At 34.5% G+C, this 18203-nt stretch overlaps 1 protein-coding gene across 1 annotated transcript in view; it reads left to right on the top strand.

Annotated features, from left to right (window-relative positions):
- Window positions 1-18203, top strand: part of abr (ABR activator of RhoGEF and GTPase) — a 199375-nt gene that overhangs the window by 117383 nt on the left and 63789 nt on the right. Inside the window, 6 exon segments of the mRNA XM_042499516.1 lie at window positions 1214-1241; window positions 1243-1383; window positions 5409-5528; window positions 7422-7497; window positions 8351-8455; window positions 12055-12129. Coding sequence (XP_042355450.1) covers window positions 1214-1241; window positions 1243-1383; window positions 5409-5528; window positions 7422-7497; window positions 8351-8455; window positions 12055-12129 — 545 coding nt within the window.

Below are 18203 nucleotides of genomic sequence, written 5' to 3'. Positions count from 1 at the left end.
CGTTTTCATTCATCTGAGCATTGTGACATCATGAAAAGGCTGAAAATTATCCCTTATTTGCACACGTTTTGCTCAAATTAATCCCAAAGTCAAATGAGCACATTTTGGAATAGAAAAGTAACACATTTTTGAGAATAACCTTAAATTTTAGTTCTTTTAATTGTCCAGTTACTGTCATTTGTAAAGCTGACAGGAAGCTGCATGTTTTTCTCTTCTACTTTTTTAAAATAAAACTGTAAATCATTAACTTTTTTATTGCAATGATGTGTATTCGTTACATTGTCCCACAGAACAGTGACAATTTTAATCACGTTTTACTAGGTATGCATTTTCAAAAAAGACACATATTAAAATAATTATTAAATTTAAAATCTTTCTTTAATGACAACATGTACCTGGTAGACTTAATAATTTTGAGAATTTTCTATTTCAAACATTTTATATCAAACTAAGAAGATGATACATACAGTGCGGTATATTGTGTGAATAAAGTTTGAAAATTGTAAGCCTTAAACGATTATTGGCATAATTAACTATCAATTAACCAATTAAATGTCATTGGAAAAAAAAACCCCATAAAAACCTAAATTATTTCAGACAATAGCAAAAATATTTTTTCCTTAACAATTAATTGATTAAATTTCACATATTCAATTAAATTCTTAATGACCGATTGATAAATCATTGATTAATTGCATTTATATGAAAGAATTATAAACTTACATTCATGAAAAGTAACAGCTATAAAATGTACTTGAATAAAATGTACAAATTTCGAAAATATAAAAAGATTATATATATGAATATATAAAAGGATTGTAAATTGAGATTTGAATAATGTCAGAAATAAGCAAATAAGGAGAAAAGAACATTTTCTCAAAATAAAAAATTATTTAAAAAGATAAGTTAAATGTGTATATACAAAATAAAAGCGTGCAAAATTAATCTAAATCTAAGAATAGGAACATAACACAGATAAGACTTTCTAGAAACATTTATTTCCTAATGTTATCTGCCCCATTAGTCTTTCTTATCTTACTCAACTTGTCCTGTTTCAGTTGAAAAATAATCTATTAATACATTAATGTTAATTTCACTTCCTTAGATCTTTATAGCTTTTTGCGTCTTCAGATGACTCACTGCGTCTGAAAAGAAGGAAGGATTCATTTTGGGGTTTTTTGGCAAACTGTGTCATTTTCGCCTCCGTCTGCAGCCGCCATCAGCAGTACGAGTGCAAGTGGGTACATCCCTCTGGCGGACTTGACCTTCCAGACCCTGGACGACTCGGACTCGTGCCCCAGCATCCAGGTCCTGCCCGAGCACGAGATCGAGGAGATGAAGATCAAGATCTCCGTCTTAAAGAGCGAGATACAGAAAGAGAAGGTAATCCTGGCGGCTCTGACTGACTTACTTCTTTTGAGTTCGGCAGTTATAACTCTGCCTCCACCTGCTGGTCGTCTCTGAACATTAATTTTTTTCAGGAATATTTACACTGCATTTACAAGAAACACATTTAAAAAAACAAAAAAACAACCAAATAAACATAATCTGAAGGAATTAATTTTTTTTTTTTTATTTTAACATAAATAAACAGCATGCACAGCCAAATAATCATGAAGATCTTTCAATCATGTAAAAAGAAAAGATAAATAAATAAACTGAAAAAAAATAAAGACAGAAAAGAAAAGACGAAGAATTAAAAAAAGAAAAAAGAAAAAAATCATTCTGTAGACAACATGATTTTTCAGGAATATTTACACAGCATTTACAAGGAACAAATAAAAAAATACAAACAAAAAATCATAACTAAATAAACATAATCTGGAGGAATTAAGTAATTTTTTTTATTCTCTTTTATTGGTGAACATAAACAAATAGCATACACAACCAAATAAACATGAAGATCTTTCAATTATGTAAAAAGTAAAAAAATAAATAAATAAATGAAAAAAAATAAAGACATTAAATAAAAAGATTAAATAGAACAAACAAAATAAAAGGTGTATATAGATAAATAACAATAATAAAATAAAGTAAGGGTAGAAAAAGACTAGAGAGACAAACAAATTCTGACAACGATTTATGACTTTTTTCTGCAATATTTACGCAGCATTTACAAGAAACATAACAAATATTTAAAAAATAGTAACCAAATAAACTGAATGTTGAGGAATGATTGATTTTTTTTTCTTTTATTGATTTATGTGAGCATACAAAAACAAAATATACGCCCAAATGAACCTGAAGACATTTTAATCATGTAAAAAGGAAAAATAAATGGAATCAATGGAAATGGAAAAAATAGAATAATCTAATAAATAAAAATGAATAAATAAATAAATGGGAAAAATGATGGGGGGATTAAATAAATAAAAACAATAAAATAAAATAAAGATAGAAAATTAGTAGAGAGGCAAAAAAAAAAAAACGTACATTGTCAATTTTGTCCAGTTTATATTAAAGCTATCCTTCTGGGCTTTTTTCAAATTAAAAGTCATTCTCTGCATTACATAATTCCTGTTTATTATCGATCCATTCATGAGTATTTCTTTTTTTCAGCCCTGAAACTTTTTAAAATCATTACACTGAGGTTGACAGTGTTGGTCTCTATTGTGTAAGAAACGCAAACATAAGTGACTCAGGAGGAAAGTTGTGACGAACGCATCCTGTCGTATTTATTTATGGTGGCAGACTTTGGAAGGTTTTTCCGTATCAGTGATTCCTTACTGGAAACACGGCTCCTTCCTTTAAACTCTCGTCACACACACCTTTGTTTGTCTTAGATAAAGGTTCAGTGTGCCATGTGAGGCAGCTCTGGTAGTGAATAAACACACACACAAAAAAGATCTGCAGACTTGGATTTGGATTTTTAGTCAGTGAATTACCTACAGCAGATGGCGGTCAGCATGCACGAGCACCGTTTAAAATATGGACGTAGCCATGGTGACACCGTCCATGGGTTTTTAGGCGTCCATTCTGCAGCCATGAGTTTGGCATTTTTGTTGTCGCCATCCTGTTTTTTTCTTCTTCTTTTTTAAGCTAAAGTGACCATTTTTGGATGAGATTAAATGGTTTTTTGGGGGGTTTTCTGCATGTCGTCCTCTCTCTGTCCCCTCTTTTTACTCTTGCATTTTGTCCTGTCGAGTAAAAGCAGTAAAAATAAATTGATTTTAAAAAAAAAATGCATATTTTCTTTAAACATTCAGTTATAGCTCTCTTCTGAATTAATTTTTTTTGTTAAAATATATTTTATAAAAGCTATTATGTAGTAATGAAAAATAAGTGATTTTAGGGAATATGCGGTCTTTAAAATTTGCCTCAAAGTCACGGAAAAGTCATTAAAATTTATGGGTAAAAATGCGCATGAACCCTGATTAACTCACACAACTGCATGTGAAAAAAATCAAAATGAATCCTTTGAACTTCTTCTTATGTAAAAGCAAAAAATCCTAATCTCCAAAAAGGTTCTGTAATTTTCATCCTTGGACAAAATACTGCATTACACTTATGTTGGCAAATATTTATTTCTTAAAAAAAAAACAAAAAAAAAAACATCCACTTGACATGTTCACCAAAATGTTTTAAAGTAAAAATAAATGGATTTAAAATAAAAATAAAAATATGCATATTTTCCTTAAATATTCAGTTCTAGTCCTTTTCTGAATTATTTTTTTTTAAATAAAATATATTTTTAAAAAGCTATTATGTATTATGAAAAAGAAGTGAATATGCGGTCTTTAAAATTTACCTCAAAGTCAATAAACAGATCAATAAAATATGCTAATTTTCTGATATTTTTTAAGATAAAATATATTTTTGAAAGCTTTTATGTAGTAATGAAAAAGAACTGATAAGGCAGAGGCTTAAAAAAAAAAAAAAAAAAAAAAACGTAACAAGTCTGTACTGATATCGCCCCCGCTGCCCGGGCCGAGACACCCTGAGGGCTTCAGGAGCAGACAGTTCCTGTTATTTCCTTCGCACAGCGGCAAACTCGCCCACCCAGGGCACCGCCAGCGACCACGGCTGGAGCTCCGAGTACGAGGCGTTCAGATTCGGCTGATTGTATCCGGGCTGTGACTCACGGCTTCCTGCTGCGGGCCGGGAGGATGTGTGTATTTGTTTTCCTTCAGTACTGATCCTTGAATCTTATATAAAGACTTTTACGGCGCAGCTCGTTTTCAGGGGTTTACCCTCAGTCTGTTAATATATTGATCAGCTGTGACGGTGCCGATCAGAGCTGGATAACAAGTTAGAGTTTGATTTTGTTTTAGCTCGTCTTTTGTCATCCAGTATTTTGTCCGAAAAACCGCCTTCATGGATGCACAAATATTCAGTCCACAGTACCAAATATAGGTTCAGTGTCCTATCATTGATTCACTGTGTGTTTTACAGAGATTTTGTTTTTTAAGATTCATAAAAATCAGAATTTATATTTAAATTATATATTTAAAGTCATGTAGAATTACAATAATTCCAGGCACTTTTTTTCAAGTAATTCCTTTATTTGAAAAACTTTTTTCTTTTTCTTTTTTTGTCTTTTTTGAGATTTTCATTTATTTAGTTTTCTATCTATTTATTTTATTATTTATTTATCTATTTATTTATTATTTATATTTTATTATTTATCTATATTTTAATGTTCAGAATTAGTTTAATTTTGTATTTTAAATTATATATTTTAAAATGTATAGAATTCTAGTCATTTTTATGCACTTTTTCAGGTTATTTCCGTGGAGTTTTTTTTTTTTTTTTTTTCTAAAGTTTATTGTGATGCACTTTCTGATTTAATTTAAAAACTGTAGTAATTATATATTTTAAATTACCTTTTTTTTTTTTTTGCTCTCTTTTTTTAAGCTTTTCACTTCAGTCAAGATTTTCACTGAGATTCTTTTGATTCACTTTCCATTTCCATTTAAAAAAAAAAAACATTTACAATGTCTGATTTCTGGATCACACCAACTCATTATTTTTACAGTCAAAATTATTTAATTTTATTTATCTCCAGATCTTCTATAATTCAAATGGTACAAATAATGTTTATGGTTAAAAACTTTTTACCAGAAAATACTCAAAAATCATTCAGTGATCGAGAGGGAGGAATTTAATTTAAGGGGAATATTTTTAATTTTTTGTTTTTGTACCACCAGAAAAACGTTTTGTGTATTTATCTGTGCAGTTAAACTCTGGATCAGTTTAAATGTGGAGCTAAAACAATATCCAAACATAAATCTGTTTAAAATAATAAATATAAAAACATAAATTTCATGAGGCCATGACAATCAGCAGGTGTTATATAATAATATTTTATTTGAATTTGTTTGAATGATAAAGTGATGATCAGTTATATTTAAAAATGATCAATGATAATACCTAATACTCTGTCTGCTTGTTTGTCTTTGCGTGTTTAGAAAGCGCCGAAGGGTCAGAGTCGCGTGGAGCGTCTGAGGAAGAAGATGAACGAGCAGGAGTCGTGGCTGCTGCTGCACTCTCCCACCATCCCGTTCCGCATCCACAACAAACACGGAAAGGTAACGTGTTCGTCCTGACACGCTTCTGCACACATGTAACGTGTAGCTGCAGCACTCAGGTCTCACCACTAGAGGGGGGCATGCACCTTTCAAAGGAGTCCAATGTGATGGATCAGATCTAGTTTTCAAAATAAAAATCTTGTGACAGCGTGAGATAAACTCACGTCGTAGCTTTTTAAAGAGTTTTTTAGAATATTTTTACTTCTTTCTGTATAATATCTAAAAAAAAAAAGTATTATTTTTAGCTTTGCTTTTTCTATGTAAACTCTTTGAAACATGGATCAACATTTTTTTTTTAATTTTATTTTTCTTGATATTATTTGACAATTTTATTAGATTTTTTTGATAATCATTTGATAATTTTATAATAACATATTTTTATATATTTTTTTCTTTTTCGACATCAATTTTCTTGTGCCTTTCAAAACCTTTAAAATGTCAGCGAATTGATTTGATGTCTATCAAAAACATGGAAAAGGGGTAATCATCAACTTGGTGTGAAATGTCCCGCAAACTGCAAAAAAATAAAAAAAATAATTAAATAACAATAATAAATATAAAAATAAATATTCAGTTCCTAATCCTTTTCTGAATTATAATCTTTTTTTTAATTTAAAAAAAAGGGAAAAAAGGTAACAAGAATATGATCTGAAAATCAGATATAAAAAAACTGTAATTTTTAAACTTTTTAATTTTGCTTTTTATGTCTTTTATATACATATGTGTTGTATTTTCTGCTTTGGACTCTGTGTATCAGGGTGCATTAAAACCCTGAACTCATCACTGTATTGCTGTGTGCTCGGGTGGTTGTCTTTAAAACTGCGTACACATTTTGCTTATTTAAAACACTGTTATTGGCCTACTTGCAGCATATATTTATGTGTCTGCATTAAGCAAAAAGAAATTGAAAATGTCTGCTTTCCGCTCACAGACCTCGCTGTGATTCTTTTCCTCGGGCAGTTTGGCAAAAACAGCCTCTCTGTATGCAGCTCCATATGTGCTAAATCTTCTGCAGAAAACTGCTCTCGTTGGTTCCTCGAGGACGTTTCAAAGTTCTGCTGCAGGACTTTTGTTTGTCGTCTTTTTTTTTTTATGTCAGGTGCATCTGTGCTGCTCTTTTAATGTTTCTTGTTTTTATGGTTCACTTACAGCAAATATTTACATACTTTTTTAGTCTTTCCTTTGTGGTAACTTCATTTTGTGTTTTATTAGCGACTATATTTGGGCTAACAGTCACATTTGAGTGGGATGAGCTCCTGTTTGGCATTTTACTCTCAACATGTACAAATATAAAAACTACAGATATTTATTTAGAATTTTGAGTTTAGCTGCTAGAAAAGCGATTACAAGGAAAAGGCTCCCATCAGTGGAGAACTGGTATGATATAATTTATTACATTTTGTAATGGAAAAATTATCTTTTCAATTAGGCTTCAGGAAACAAAACTTGTAGAAATTTCAAAGAAGCGAAAATGTAAATTTCCCCCAAAACGGCCCTTTTTTATTTGAATATAGCACAACATTTTCTATTTATTTATCTCAAACTCTTAACACGCCATGTTCTATTTTTTTATTTCATTTGTTGTTTTTTATCTTATTGTTGCTTTAAGAGTTTAAAAAATGGAAAAAATGGTTCACGCTGTAAAATTACATAATTGAAAATGACTGAATGGTGGGCTGCTGTGAAGTGAAACTATAAACAAACAAAAAAAAAACAAATGTCAAAAAAAAGAAAATACTGTAAATATAAGCAGGGAGGACGCCGACCGCCTGCTACTGTATGTAATACAGAAGATTTGGTGACCCTTAATGAGCCCCGGACCCTCGGGTTGGGAACCCGTGGTCCAGGTAACAGTCAGAGGTTTAACTGTGTGTTTTTTCTGTGTGTATCCAGAGTTACCTGTTCCTCCTCTCCTCCGACTACGAGAGGTCAGAGTGGAGGGAAAGCATCCAGAAACTCCAGAAGAAAGGTAACGCTGACTTTGAATACAGAAAACACCGTACACTTCATCCTCAGGTGGTTTTAACCCTTTGAAACCATCCGTTTTTCTTGTGTGTGTTTTCTTGCTTCAGATGTTCTTCACAAATATTTAAGTCTTTGAACCCTCAGCAAACTGGTGTAAAGTCTTTAAAGGGAGAATGTCAAATGTATTTATAATTATCATAATTAAAAAATATATATATATTTTGCTTCAGCATTTCTTCCAAGTCATTTGCTTGGGTTTTTTTTTGTTTGTTTGTTTTTTATTACTTTGCCTTTTTTCTCATTTTTTAGATAATTTTCTTGCCTTATTAAAAAAAAACAACCTTTCCCTTATTTTATTTTTATTTGGCTTTTTTTGATAATTTTAGATAAGATAATAAAATATTTTTGTCTTTTTTTTTTAATTTTTTTTTTTTTACAAATTTTGTGCTATTTTTGAGGTCATTTATTAAACATGTTAGAGATTTTTTTTCAAAAGTAACTTTTTTTCCAGGTCATTTCCCTTTTTTAATTTAATTTAATTTAATTTTTTTATTTTTTTTTCTTTAATTTAATGTTTTGGGTTTTTTTTTACTAATTTGTAGGTAATTTAATTTGTAGGTAAAAAAAATCTTCCTTTTTTTTATTTTACTAATTTTCAGATGTTTTTAACTAACTGTGCTATTTTTGGGTCATTTCTCCTGTAGTTGCTCAGTGCCTTCTTCTCCTTGTCATGTTTTTGAAACAAATCAAGGCAATTTCTCAAGTTTCAAAGACTTAAACCACTTTTTCCTCTCTCCTTGCGCTGCAGAGAAGTAAAAGTTTAACTGTGGCTTGTGTGGTTGCTGTGTGTATTTCAGACCTCCAGTCGTGTGTATTAAGTTCTGTGGAGCTGCAGGTCCTGACCAGCTCCTGTTTCAAACTCCGAACTGTCCACAACATTCCTGTCACCAGTAACAAAGACGGTAAGAAACACACGCACAAGGTCGTCTTTATTCTCGTCCTGCACGGATGCTCTTTATGTTTTCTCCTCAGTTTTCCTCCAGCAACACACACACCACACCCAACACACACACACACACACACACACACACTGCTCTCTTCTCTCTCTGCTTTGAGTTTAAATCCACACAAAAGCGCCTGTTACACAAAAAAAGCCACATAATAAGAGAGGGGGGCCTTGCAGGAGAGAATCTAGGTTACAGTATGTTTCTCATCGAGCTCGTAGCGGTCGGTGCCTCGCGGTGTGCCGGCGGTGGCCGGCGCTCAGCTCCTATATGTTTGTTTTTGCTCCAGATCTCGGCGTTGCACCACTTTCAGAGGCTGCTGGTGACATTAAAGCCATCTGGCCGACCTACTCTGATCTCCCGAAATGCCACGAGGGTCTCTGCTCTCACGTGCGCGTGTAGCTGACAGAAAGGCGCATTGTCTTAATATTTTTGCATCATGCAGGGAAAAAAAAATCCATGTTTTGCTTCTTGTACTGCGGGATCTCTGAGCATGTGAGCCATTGTTTTGACATCTTTAAAGTGCTGATCAGACGGATTTTGGGTTTCATTTTGCTTTCTGGTGAATGGGATGGAAACTTTTTTCAGATGTCAGTTGCCAGCTGAGCAGTTAAAAATAGTGCTGTGGCTTATTTTTCTATTGTGCTCATAACGGCTCCATGATACGAGGAAAATAAATAATAATGTTGAAAATCTCAATAACAATATTACTTGCAATAAACAGACGCTGAAGTGTACCAGCGTTCCCACAGCTCCTTAAAAAGTCTTAAAAGGCAGTGGAATTATTAATCATAAAAAACCTGTATATATATATATAATATATATATATATATATATATCTATATATATATGTGTATATATATATATATGTGTATATATTAGATATTAGCAAAAAACCCAAGAAAATTACCTGAAAAAAAGTGAAAATAAATAAAGAAATAATAAGTATAAAAAGTATAAAACAACAAGAAAATGACCTTAAAAGTGCTGAAAAAAGTAATTAAAAAATAATTATACTTTATTTCTGTGACATTTTGAATATAAAATTATTATAATAATAAATAATTTCTGTTTTAAGACAATTTTTCTTGGTAATTTTATTGTCACTTTACACAAATTTCATGCAATTTTTTTTACATTTATTGCCAAGTTGGTATTGCCTTTTTCCTGTTGTTTTTGAAAAACAAAACAAAACAAATGAAAAAAGTTTCTATTTTTTGAGTATTGTCTAATAAACCTCTAATATTTTTTGATATATATATAATATATAATTTTTTGGTCATTTTCTTGTCAAAGTGTGATAATTTCATGCAATTTGTGGGACATTTTATGCCAAGTTGGTACCTGCCCTTTTCCCAATGTTTTTGAAAAACAAACAACAACAAAAAACTGCACACAACACAAGAAAACTGATGTCAATCCAGGTTTCAAGGGGTTAAATCAGTATTTCAAAAGTCTTAAAATGCTTCGACATGGGAAGTCAAATTAAGTCAAAATAATTGGTAACCTCGACTTTTTAAAGGTAAACACTAACAGCTCGAGTTTTTAATAATTCATCATTATAAATGTATTTTTATTTTCATACAAACATGCAGCCCAGTGTGCTCCTTTATATAGCAAAAAAAAGAAACAAAACAGAAAAAAATAAAAACAAAACTGACTGACTGCAACAATAAACTGAAAAAAAATAAATGAAAGTAAAAAAATAAACGCCAGGAAACAAGTTTAATACCGACGATATTAACTTGAGTTATTATTTGTCCTCATCAGTTAATGATGTTAACTGTTTTGGCAGCAGTTTTTTACTGACATGTTAACGCGCTCTGCTGACTCGATTTGACCCTCACCTCTCTGCTACGTAACAAACCCGTCATTTTCCCCTTTTTTTTCGGGGATTTGATATCCCTGTGAGTCAAACAGATCTCAGGCTCCACATCTCACCGAGACTTTAAAACTCCCTCATTTTAAGACAAACATAAACACACACCTCAGTGACATGTGAAGCAGCGAGCCCAGCAGGGGGTTAAATGGAGACCAGCTGCTGCAGGAATGTGTCATAATAACTGAGACGATGGGTGACGTTACCCTAAATAGCCACACTGTCATTTGACTCCTTTTTCTTAAAAATATTATCAATAATCGCTTTTTAGTTAATGGATTTCCACAGTTTATTGTTCAGGTCGGAGTTTAATGAAAAAGTCTTAGTTTTGTGGTAAAAGCAGCTCACGCTGTAGGCCACCTCGAAGCTGAACCCTTGAACCGTCTTTCCTGAAACTTATATACAACACACACACACACACACACACACACACACACACACACACACACACACACACACACATTTAACCCCCGCAGTGCAGCTGACTGCTCTCCTCTCAGTTCAGCTCCAAACAGTCCTGCAAACCTCCATCGTAGTTTATTTACCAGGAAACAGCTCGGCTTCACAGCCCGCAGCCAAAGCAGGAGTGTGTGTCCTTCGTGTGTGTGTGTCAGCGGGGCAGTGGGGTGTATGTCAGGCCACCCAAAAAACGTCCACCCACGAATGTCCAGCTCAGCTTTATAGCAGAAGACTAACATGAATCTGAAAGATAACAGTTATTTATCGCTTTCCTGTTGTTTTCTGGCGCATTGGACTCAAATCTCACCTGAAGTTTAAAGTGTCTCTTCTCTGGATTAAGACGGTCTTTGGAGAGGTCGTTATACTGATCCACGTTATTAAAGCTGCACTGTAAAACGTTTGTCTCCCCCCTCTGGCCATTAGAGTAACTACACAAACACTGTCTGTGTGTGCTTACGCGTGCCTGCAGGTGACCTCGCTGCATCTCTCGCTTACCCCCAGAAACGCTTCTGATTTGACTCTTTTTCTTTTCATTAATCCCAGATTTTTTAATGTGGAGCATCGCAATAATAATAATAATGAAAATAATAATGATAATAATACTAATATAATACTAATAATAATTCATATAGCATCATCCTAGAGTGCAAAAAAATTCAAACCTAACAATATATAGGAATATATATATATAATAAATAAATAACATAAAAATCATTATACAGCACATGGATACCATAACTCCAGAAAAAGTTGCAGTCATTTACAAAAATGCCACCAAAGAGTCAGAAAATACTTATTTTTGGTATTAGAGGATCTGACATGAAGGAAAATATTAACACTAAAGCTGCCAGTGACTTTTCTGAGTGACACTTTAACAGAAATAAGGAGGAAATGCTTAAAAATGAAGACAAAATAATGCATGACTAATGTGACGGTTATGTTGGGATGTGACAGTCATGGAGACGTCACACAGGAGAATATCAGCGCCTGCAGTCGGTGATGTTACTCTGAGGGCGATAGAGGATGGTGCAGGACTGCGTCTGCTCTGTGGCTGTTTAAAATCTGCAGCAGCAGTGAGACTGAGTGTTTTTTCTTCTGTTTCTGTGTGTTTATCTTTGCACTCTTTAACGTACACAAACTCCCCGTCTTAATGGCTTTTAAATGCAGCGCGTTTACACGAGGATCTGCACTCACGGCTCCGTGTGTTGTTGTTTTGCAGATGAGGAGACTCCCGGCCTGTACGGCTTCCTGCATGTGATCGTCCACTCTGCCAAAGGATTCAAGGAGTCGGCCAGTAAGTCGGCCAGAAACTCTGGCTCAGCGTCCCCTCACACATAGCTGCTGCGCACATACGTGTCTGCCAGAGAAACACATGATCCAGTCCATCACCGCAGTCTGCACACGCAGTCTGCACACGCAGTTTCCATCACGCAGTTTCCATCACGCTACAGTCCCGTACAGAGACGGCCAGATGGACGGACAATGAGGACATAGAGCAGAGACACTCAGCCTGCTTTGATTAGGGGCCAATAATGCAAAATGACAGGAGGTCAGGGGCCAGCGGCAGCAGCCCCGTACGTGTTTCTAGGATTTTAGGACGTTTCTAGGACTTTAGGACATTACCAGGGTTTAATTACCTTTCTGGGATTTTAGGACATTTCCGGGCTTTTAGGACATTTTCAGATTTTGGGACGTTTCTCAGATATAAAGACACACCTAGGATTTGAGGACCTTTCTGGGATCTTAGGAAATTTCTCAGATTTTAGGAAGTTTTTAGGATTTTAGGACAGTTCTAGGATTGTTAAGAAGTATCTATGATTTAAGGATTTTTTTCACGATTTTATAATATTTCCTAGATTTTGGGACATTTCTGAGATATTAGGAAGTTTTTGAGGACATTTCTCGGATTTTAATGAGGTTTTAGGATTTTCAAGGTTTTTCTATGATCTCAGAATTTTTTTTTTTTTTTTAAATGATTTTATGATATTTCCCAGATTTTAGAAAGTTTCTACGGTTTTAGGACATTTCTCAGATTTTAGGACGTTTCTATGATATCAAGACATTTCTAGGATTTGAGGACATTTCTAGGATTTTCAGAAGTTTCAAGATTTTTAGGGATTTTCTAGTATTTTAGGACATTAGGGTCTTAGTTAGGACCTCTGTCGGGGAGGTCGGAGGATCCTTCACTCGCACTTTTTTGATAAACAAGCATTTTGATGCTGTTTTATGCACTCTGGCACCTTATGTATAACAAAAGAACAAAAACAATTCCCAGTGTGAATCACTTTATTTTTATTGTGAATTAGAAAATGCTCTGGGGTCCAGATTTGGCCCGCAGACCATGCGTTGAGTATCACTGCTGTAGCCGAACACAGAAACTGTCAGATTGATGGCGTATAAGAGCAGAGATGATAGAAGAGAGAGAAAAAGAGAGCGAAGCTGAAGCCACTGTGGGATTCCTGTGGCTGTTTTCATTCAGCAGACTTCACAGAAACACTCAGGGCACATGAGAAGGACAGAGAGAGCGATTGTTTTGAAACCGCTGGCAAACATCAGGCCAGTTGTCTGTGATGCTGCATACCTTAAACAAATGTTCCTCTGCAGAACAATGTGTGCAGATGCGGCTCTGTGTGTGTTTATCATGTTGGCAGCGGCGTGCGGACGTGTCAGGAGCGGACAGCTGCTGCTCCGGCACACTTTGTGCCCCGTCGCAGCAGCAGTTCAGATATCAAATATCTGGAAAAGAGAGCGAGATGAAGAAATGTGATTTCCTCTGTTACCATGACGGCCTTTAGAATATGAAAGCCGGCCCGCTAGAATTTCCCGGGTAATGGATTGGAAAGCTCTCTCCTCTGAAAGCCTGTTTGATCCTCGATGAAGCACGGAGAGCAGAGGGGTTTAAAATGAAGAAGTGTGTGTGTGTGTGTGTGTGTGTGTGTGTGTGTGTGTGTGTGTGTGTGTGTGTGTGTGTGTGTGTGTGTGTGTGTGTGTGTGGAGGAAACTTTGGTAGTTTCACTGATACAGTTTGATGTGAGTGTGTCCAGTGAAGCGTGCAGAGGCAGGGCGGGGCATGCAAACCATGAAGGCATTGTCGGTGGAGGACGTGTTGCTGTTGTTCTGGGTCACTTTAGTCGTGGTGATGATGATGATGATGATGATGGCTGTTACTGAGACCTTTATCTTTAATTAAGGTTGCACAGTCTGGACAAAGAAGCTTTGTAGTTCGTGCATTTATGTCTTAAAAATACTAAAACGTCCCTCTAAATGGGGGTCAGAAGTGAACAAAATGTGATTATCAGAGTGAACGCACGTACTGTAAATTACTCTACTCAACTCTTAAAACCTGGTTCCAAAATCTGTATTTGTGTAAATTGACTGCAGAGTTTACACGTTTTAAAGCCCTTTCTCGCACTTTTTTTTTGTTTTGTAATTCCTGGGATCGCTCACACCGCTCTCTTGTGCCAGGTGAAGATAACAAATAAACAAACCCTCCTTTTTACTGTATCCAGAAAAATAAGTGACCGATTTGGATTTTATATAAGACCATCCTGATCACATAAGCTAAACATTCTGTTTTCTTCTCTAAAGGCGGGTGTCCGTTAACCCTCAAATTGTGCAAATTGAAATTGCTATTATAAAAAATATGCCTAATAGAAACACGCCAAGTTCCAAAAAACTCCCATTTATTGCCAAAAAAACATTTGTACACCCACATGAGGTGGTATTTCAGGCGATATGAAAAAGCCATGTTTCACAAAACTGCATTGGGAAAACTTTTTTGGCTTCTCTAGGTCACATGATGCTGTGTCTATGTGCTCTTCAGTAGGAACTGGCTCCTTCATGATGCAGCAGGAGCTACAACAGCTGTTATTGCATCACATAATTCTTCAAAAGTTGAGCAGATTATTAGGAAGTTTTTGAATTCACAATTCCTCTGTGAAATCGTGGACTATCAGCTCCCAGAAATTCCTCACACGTGGCCGCTCCCACGTATAAGGGGCTCGCCTTTCCATTATTGCTCACATAACACGCCTTGGATTGGAAATAATGACGGCTAGTGTGGTGGCTGCAACAGAAATAAAGCTGCTAATGATTGCTTGCATAAAATATATCGTATCGTATCGTATCGTATCGTATCGTATCGTATCATTTTACATCGTATCAATTCGCCTTGGATTGGAAATTATGATGGCTGGTGCGGTGCTTGCAATAGAAATAAGGCTGCTAATGTTTTTAACATCCATCGCCATGCTTCTTGTAATGTTATCACAAGAAGAGAAGTTGCATAACTTCACTCAGTGGAAACACGGTCATCTCACAGTTGTGTTTTATCGACATTTAGAAAGTAACGCTTAAGTTTTGCACAAATCCGTAATGTAAACCTGCCAACTGCTGACGCAGCACCTGATGGCCTATCCATCTCACACTCCATTTTAGCCTCACTTGTGAAAAAATGTATAAAAAGGCTTGGGAAAATAGCATTTTGACATTAAAACATTCGTACTTCAACAAAAAAATGAATTTCTGGATTTAAAAACGTGAGGAACACTACTGGGAAGATACAGAGGGAACCAAAAACTTTAAAACAAAAACAAAACATGATGTACTTGCCTTTTAAGATTCAGAATCATCCAGGGAGACAAAAAAAAGACGATACATGGTCTTTAGCTCTTTTTTTAATTCACTTCTGTGGAAAACATTACTCCACATCACATCCTGCTGCAGCCGCAGTACTCCACTGCTGCACCTGTGTTTTTAGGTCAGGAATTTGCTGTGTGGGTTACTGCGTTTGTGTGTGTGCGCAAGTGCATGCATGTGTGTGCATGTGTGTGTAGTTAACTGTTTATATGTGGGAGTTCACCGGCTGCGCTCATTATGCTGAAATGAGCAACTTTTCCCAACTTTTTATTGACCGCAGCAGCTGTTCCTAAACAGTTAAACTTTTAACAAAAGCAGTTTACTGATGCTGTTATCCTGCAATTAATGCGTTTTATTAAAACAAACTTTTTAATTTTACACACTTGCAACTTTTAATTTTTTTTTCCAGTAATTATTTAATTGTCTTGCACTGCATCGTCTCGTTTAAAGCTATGATAAATTCTTTCATAATTTGTTCATTCACCCATATTTTGATTTTCGACTTCTAGTTTTGCAGTATTTTGCACCCACTTTTATGGTATTTTTTATAGTCATTTCTTGAAATTATTTAAAAGAATTCTTATATTTTATAAGCACTTCTTTTCTTTAGTTACTCTTACTATTTTTTATTTTATTTTTTTTATTTTCAGGTAATTTTCTTGTAGGTTTTACACATTTCTTACTAACTTTTAGGTCATTTCTTTTTTCATTGCTCTTTGCCTCCCGTCCATGTTTTTGAAAGAAATTAAGCCAATTTACTCAGGTTTCAAAGGGTTAAAGCTTCCAGTTGTGGCAGCAGTGTGTTGTTTTTACCCCTCTCAGAGATAGATGGATGTTTGTAATACTTTTTAAATTTCCCTGTAGAGTCCTCATTATGAAACCCGTCCAGCTCAGGCAGAATTTCCCATTTTTCTCATGTACGGATGTTTTGAAAACGACCCTAAATTGCTGAAATTACACAGTTTCCTCCAGATGCAGCTTAATGGCGGGATCACGTTGCCTCGATGCGTACAGTAGACGTTGTTGTGTAGTTCGGCCTGCGTGTTTTCGAGGTTCGATGTGGTTTAAGTTGCATTGTTGACGTCTCCTTCATCTCTGTTTAAGACATGCTGTGCATTCTGTACAAGAACTTTGGAGCAATTTGCTGCTCTTTTGCATAATATGTGCTTTCTGATGTTGCATATGGTAATTATTATCATATCAGACTTAAAAACGTGTAATGACTGGAAATAAGGATCATTATTCAGTGGTTCAGATTGTTAAGTAGACGTGTAATCAGCAACAATGGCCCCTTATTGTTCCTGATTTGATTGAAAAATCACAGACGCATGCACCAGAATATCTTATCAGAGCTGTTATTTGTGTCACAGCGATCCCCCCAAACACCCCCTCCAGTGGGAAAGGGCTTTAAATTCAGCCCAGGGCAAAGTAGTCAAACTGGGTCACAGAGGAAGGAGCTGGGAGGCGAGCATCTCCTAAAAATCTCTGTTAGAATAAAAAATGAGAGGAAAACATGACCTAGTAGAGAGGTGCAAAACATGCTCACTTTGTTCTTGGTTTATTTTGGAGTATGTGTGAGTGTCAACAAGTGACACATGCTGCATTGTTCCCCCCCCGAACTATTCAAAAGTTTCTGCAGTAAACCTGAAGCTTCTCGTGCTGCGTAGGAGGTTTGTGTATGGATCCAGATTGAACTGCGACAGTTATATATAAAAAAAAAACCAGAAAAGCCAATTTTTTAAAAATTTTTTATTTATTCGCTGTTTTTTTTAAATGATAATAATGTATTTCAAAAATGTAATCATAATGATATTTAGAAATATAAAAATAAAACAACAGTAATATTGATAATAATAATAAAACTACTACAGCTACTACTACTAATAATGATGATAATTTAAAATGCAAATAATGATATATAAAACATAAAACTAATAAGATATAAAACGAAGTAATGATAATATTGTTTAAAAAATATAATATAAGTATAGTATAAAAATAATTTAAAAAATAAACAAATAAAAAGGAGGATGAAAGAAAAACTACAATAATAATAATAATAATAATAATAATGATAATAATAATAGTAAATAAATAAAAAAAACAGGATAGTAACAGCAATAAAAAAATCCTAATAAAAATGTATTTGAATGAATAAATAAGTAATAAAATACATTTAAATGACATTTACACTTAAAAAAAACACACAATAAAGAGTAAGAGAGAAAGTTAAAGATACCTTGTTTTTTAGAGGGCAGACATAGTCTTTAATGTATTAGAGACATTATAGAATACATTTTCATGTCCAAACCACATTTATCCAAGAGAAAGCTGCACTTTAAGTGAGCACAGTCATCTGCAGTTAGCTGTGTGAGCTTGTCCAACAAGAGGTTTAAACATAATTCATATTTATTATACTCATATATATATATATAACTCATAACAGAATAATAGAGCAGCTGCTACCGAACAAAAAAAAGTTTTATAATAGACTCTTTTCATAGCAACAGTGCTTTTTACTCATGAATCAGAACTAAAGTTTTCATCACTCGCCACTGTTGCCATAAAAATAACCCCAAACACTGCTCAAAGTGTTCACATGTTCTCATGACAGCGTGTAATCTAATCCATCCACGGCTGCATGCATTCCCGTTCATTATCCGCCACGCTTTTATTAGTTTTCTCCTTCTGGATTCCATAAAAACAATTAAATTACGCCTGTTCCCTCTT

The sequence above is a fragment of the Plectropomus leopardus genome, chromosome 13 (genome assembly GCF_008729295.1).
Source record: "Plectropomus leopardus isolate mb chromosome 13, YSFRI_Pleo_2.0, whole genome shotgun sequence".
NCBI classification, from domain to species: Eukaryota; Metazoa; Chordata; class Actinopteri; order Perciformes; family Serranidae; genus Plectropomus; species Plectropomus leopardus.
Note: the sequence above shows the minus strand (reverse complement) of the source record. Positions and strands in the feature narration are given on the sequence as shown.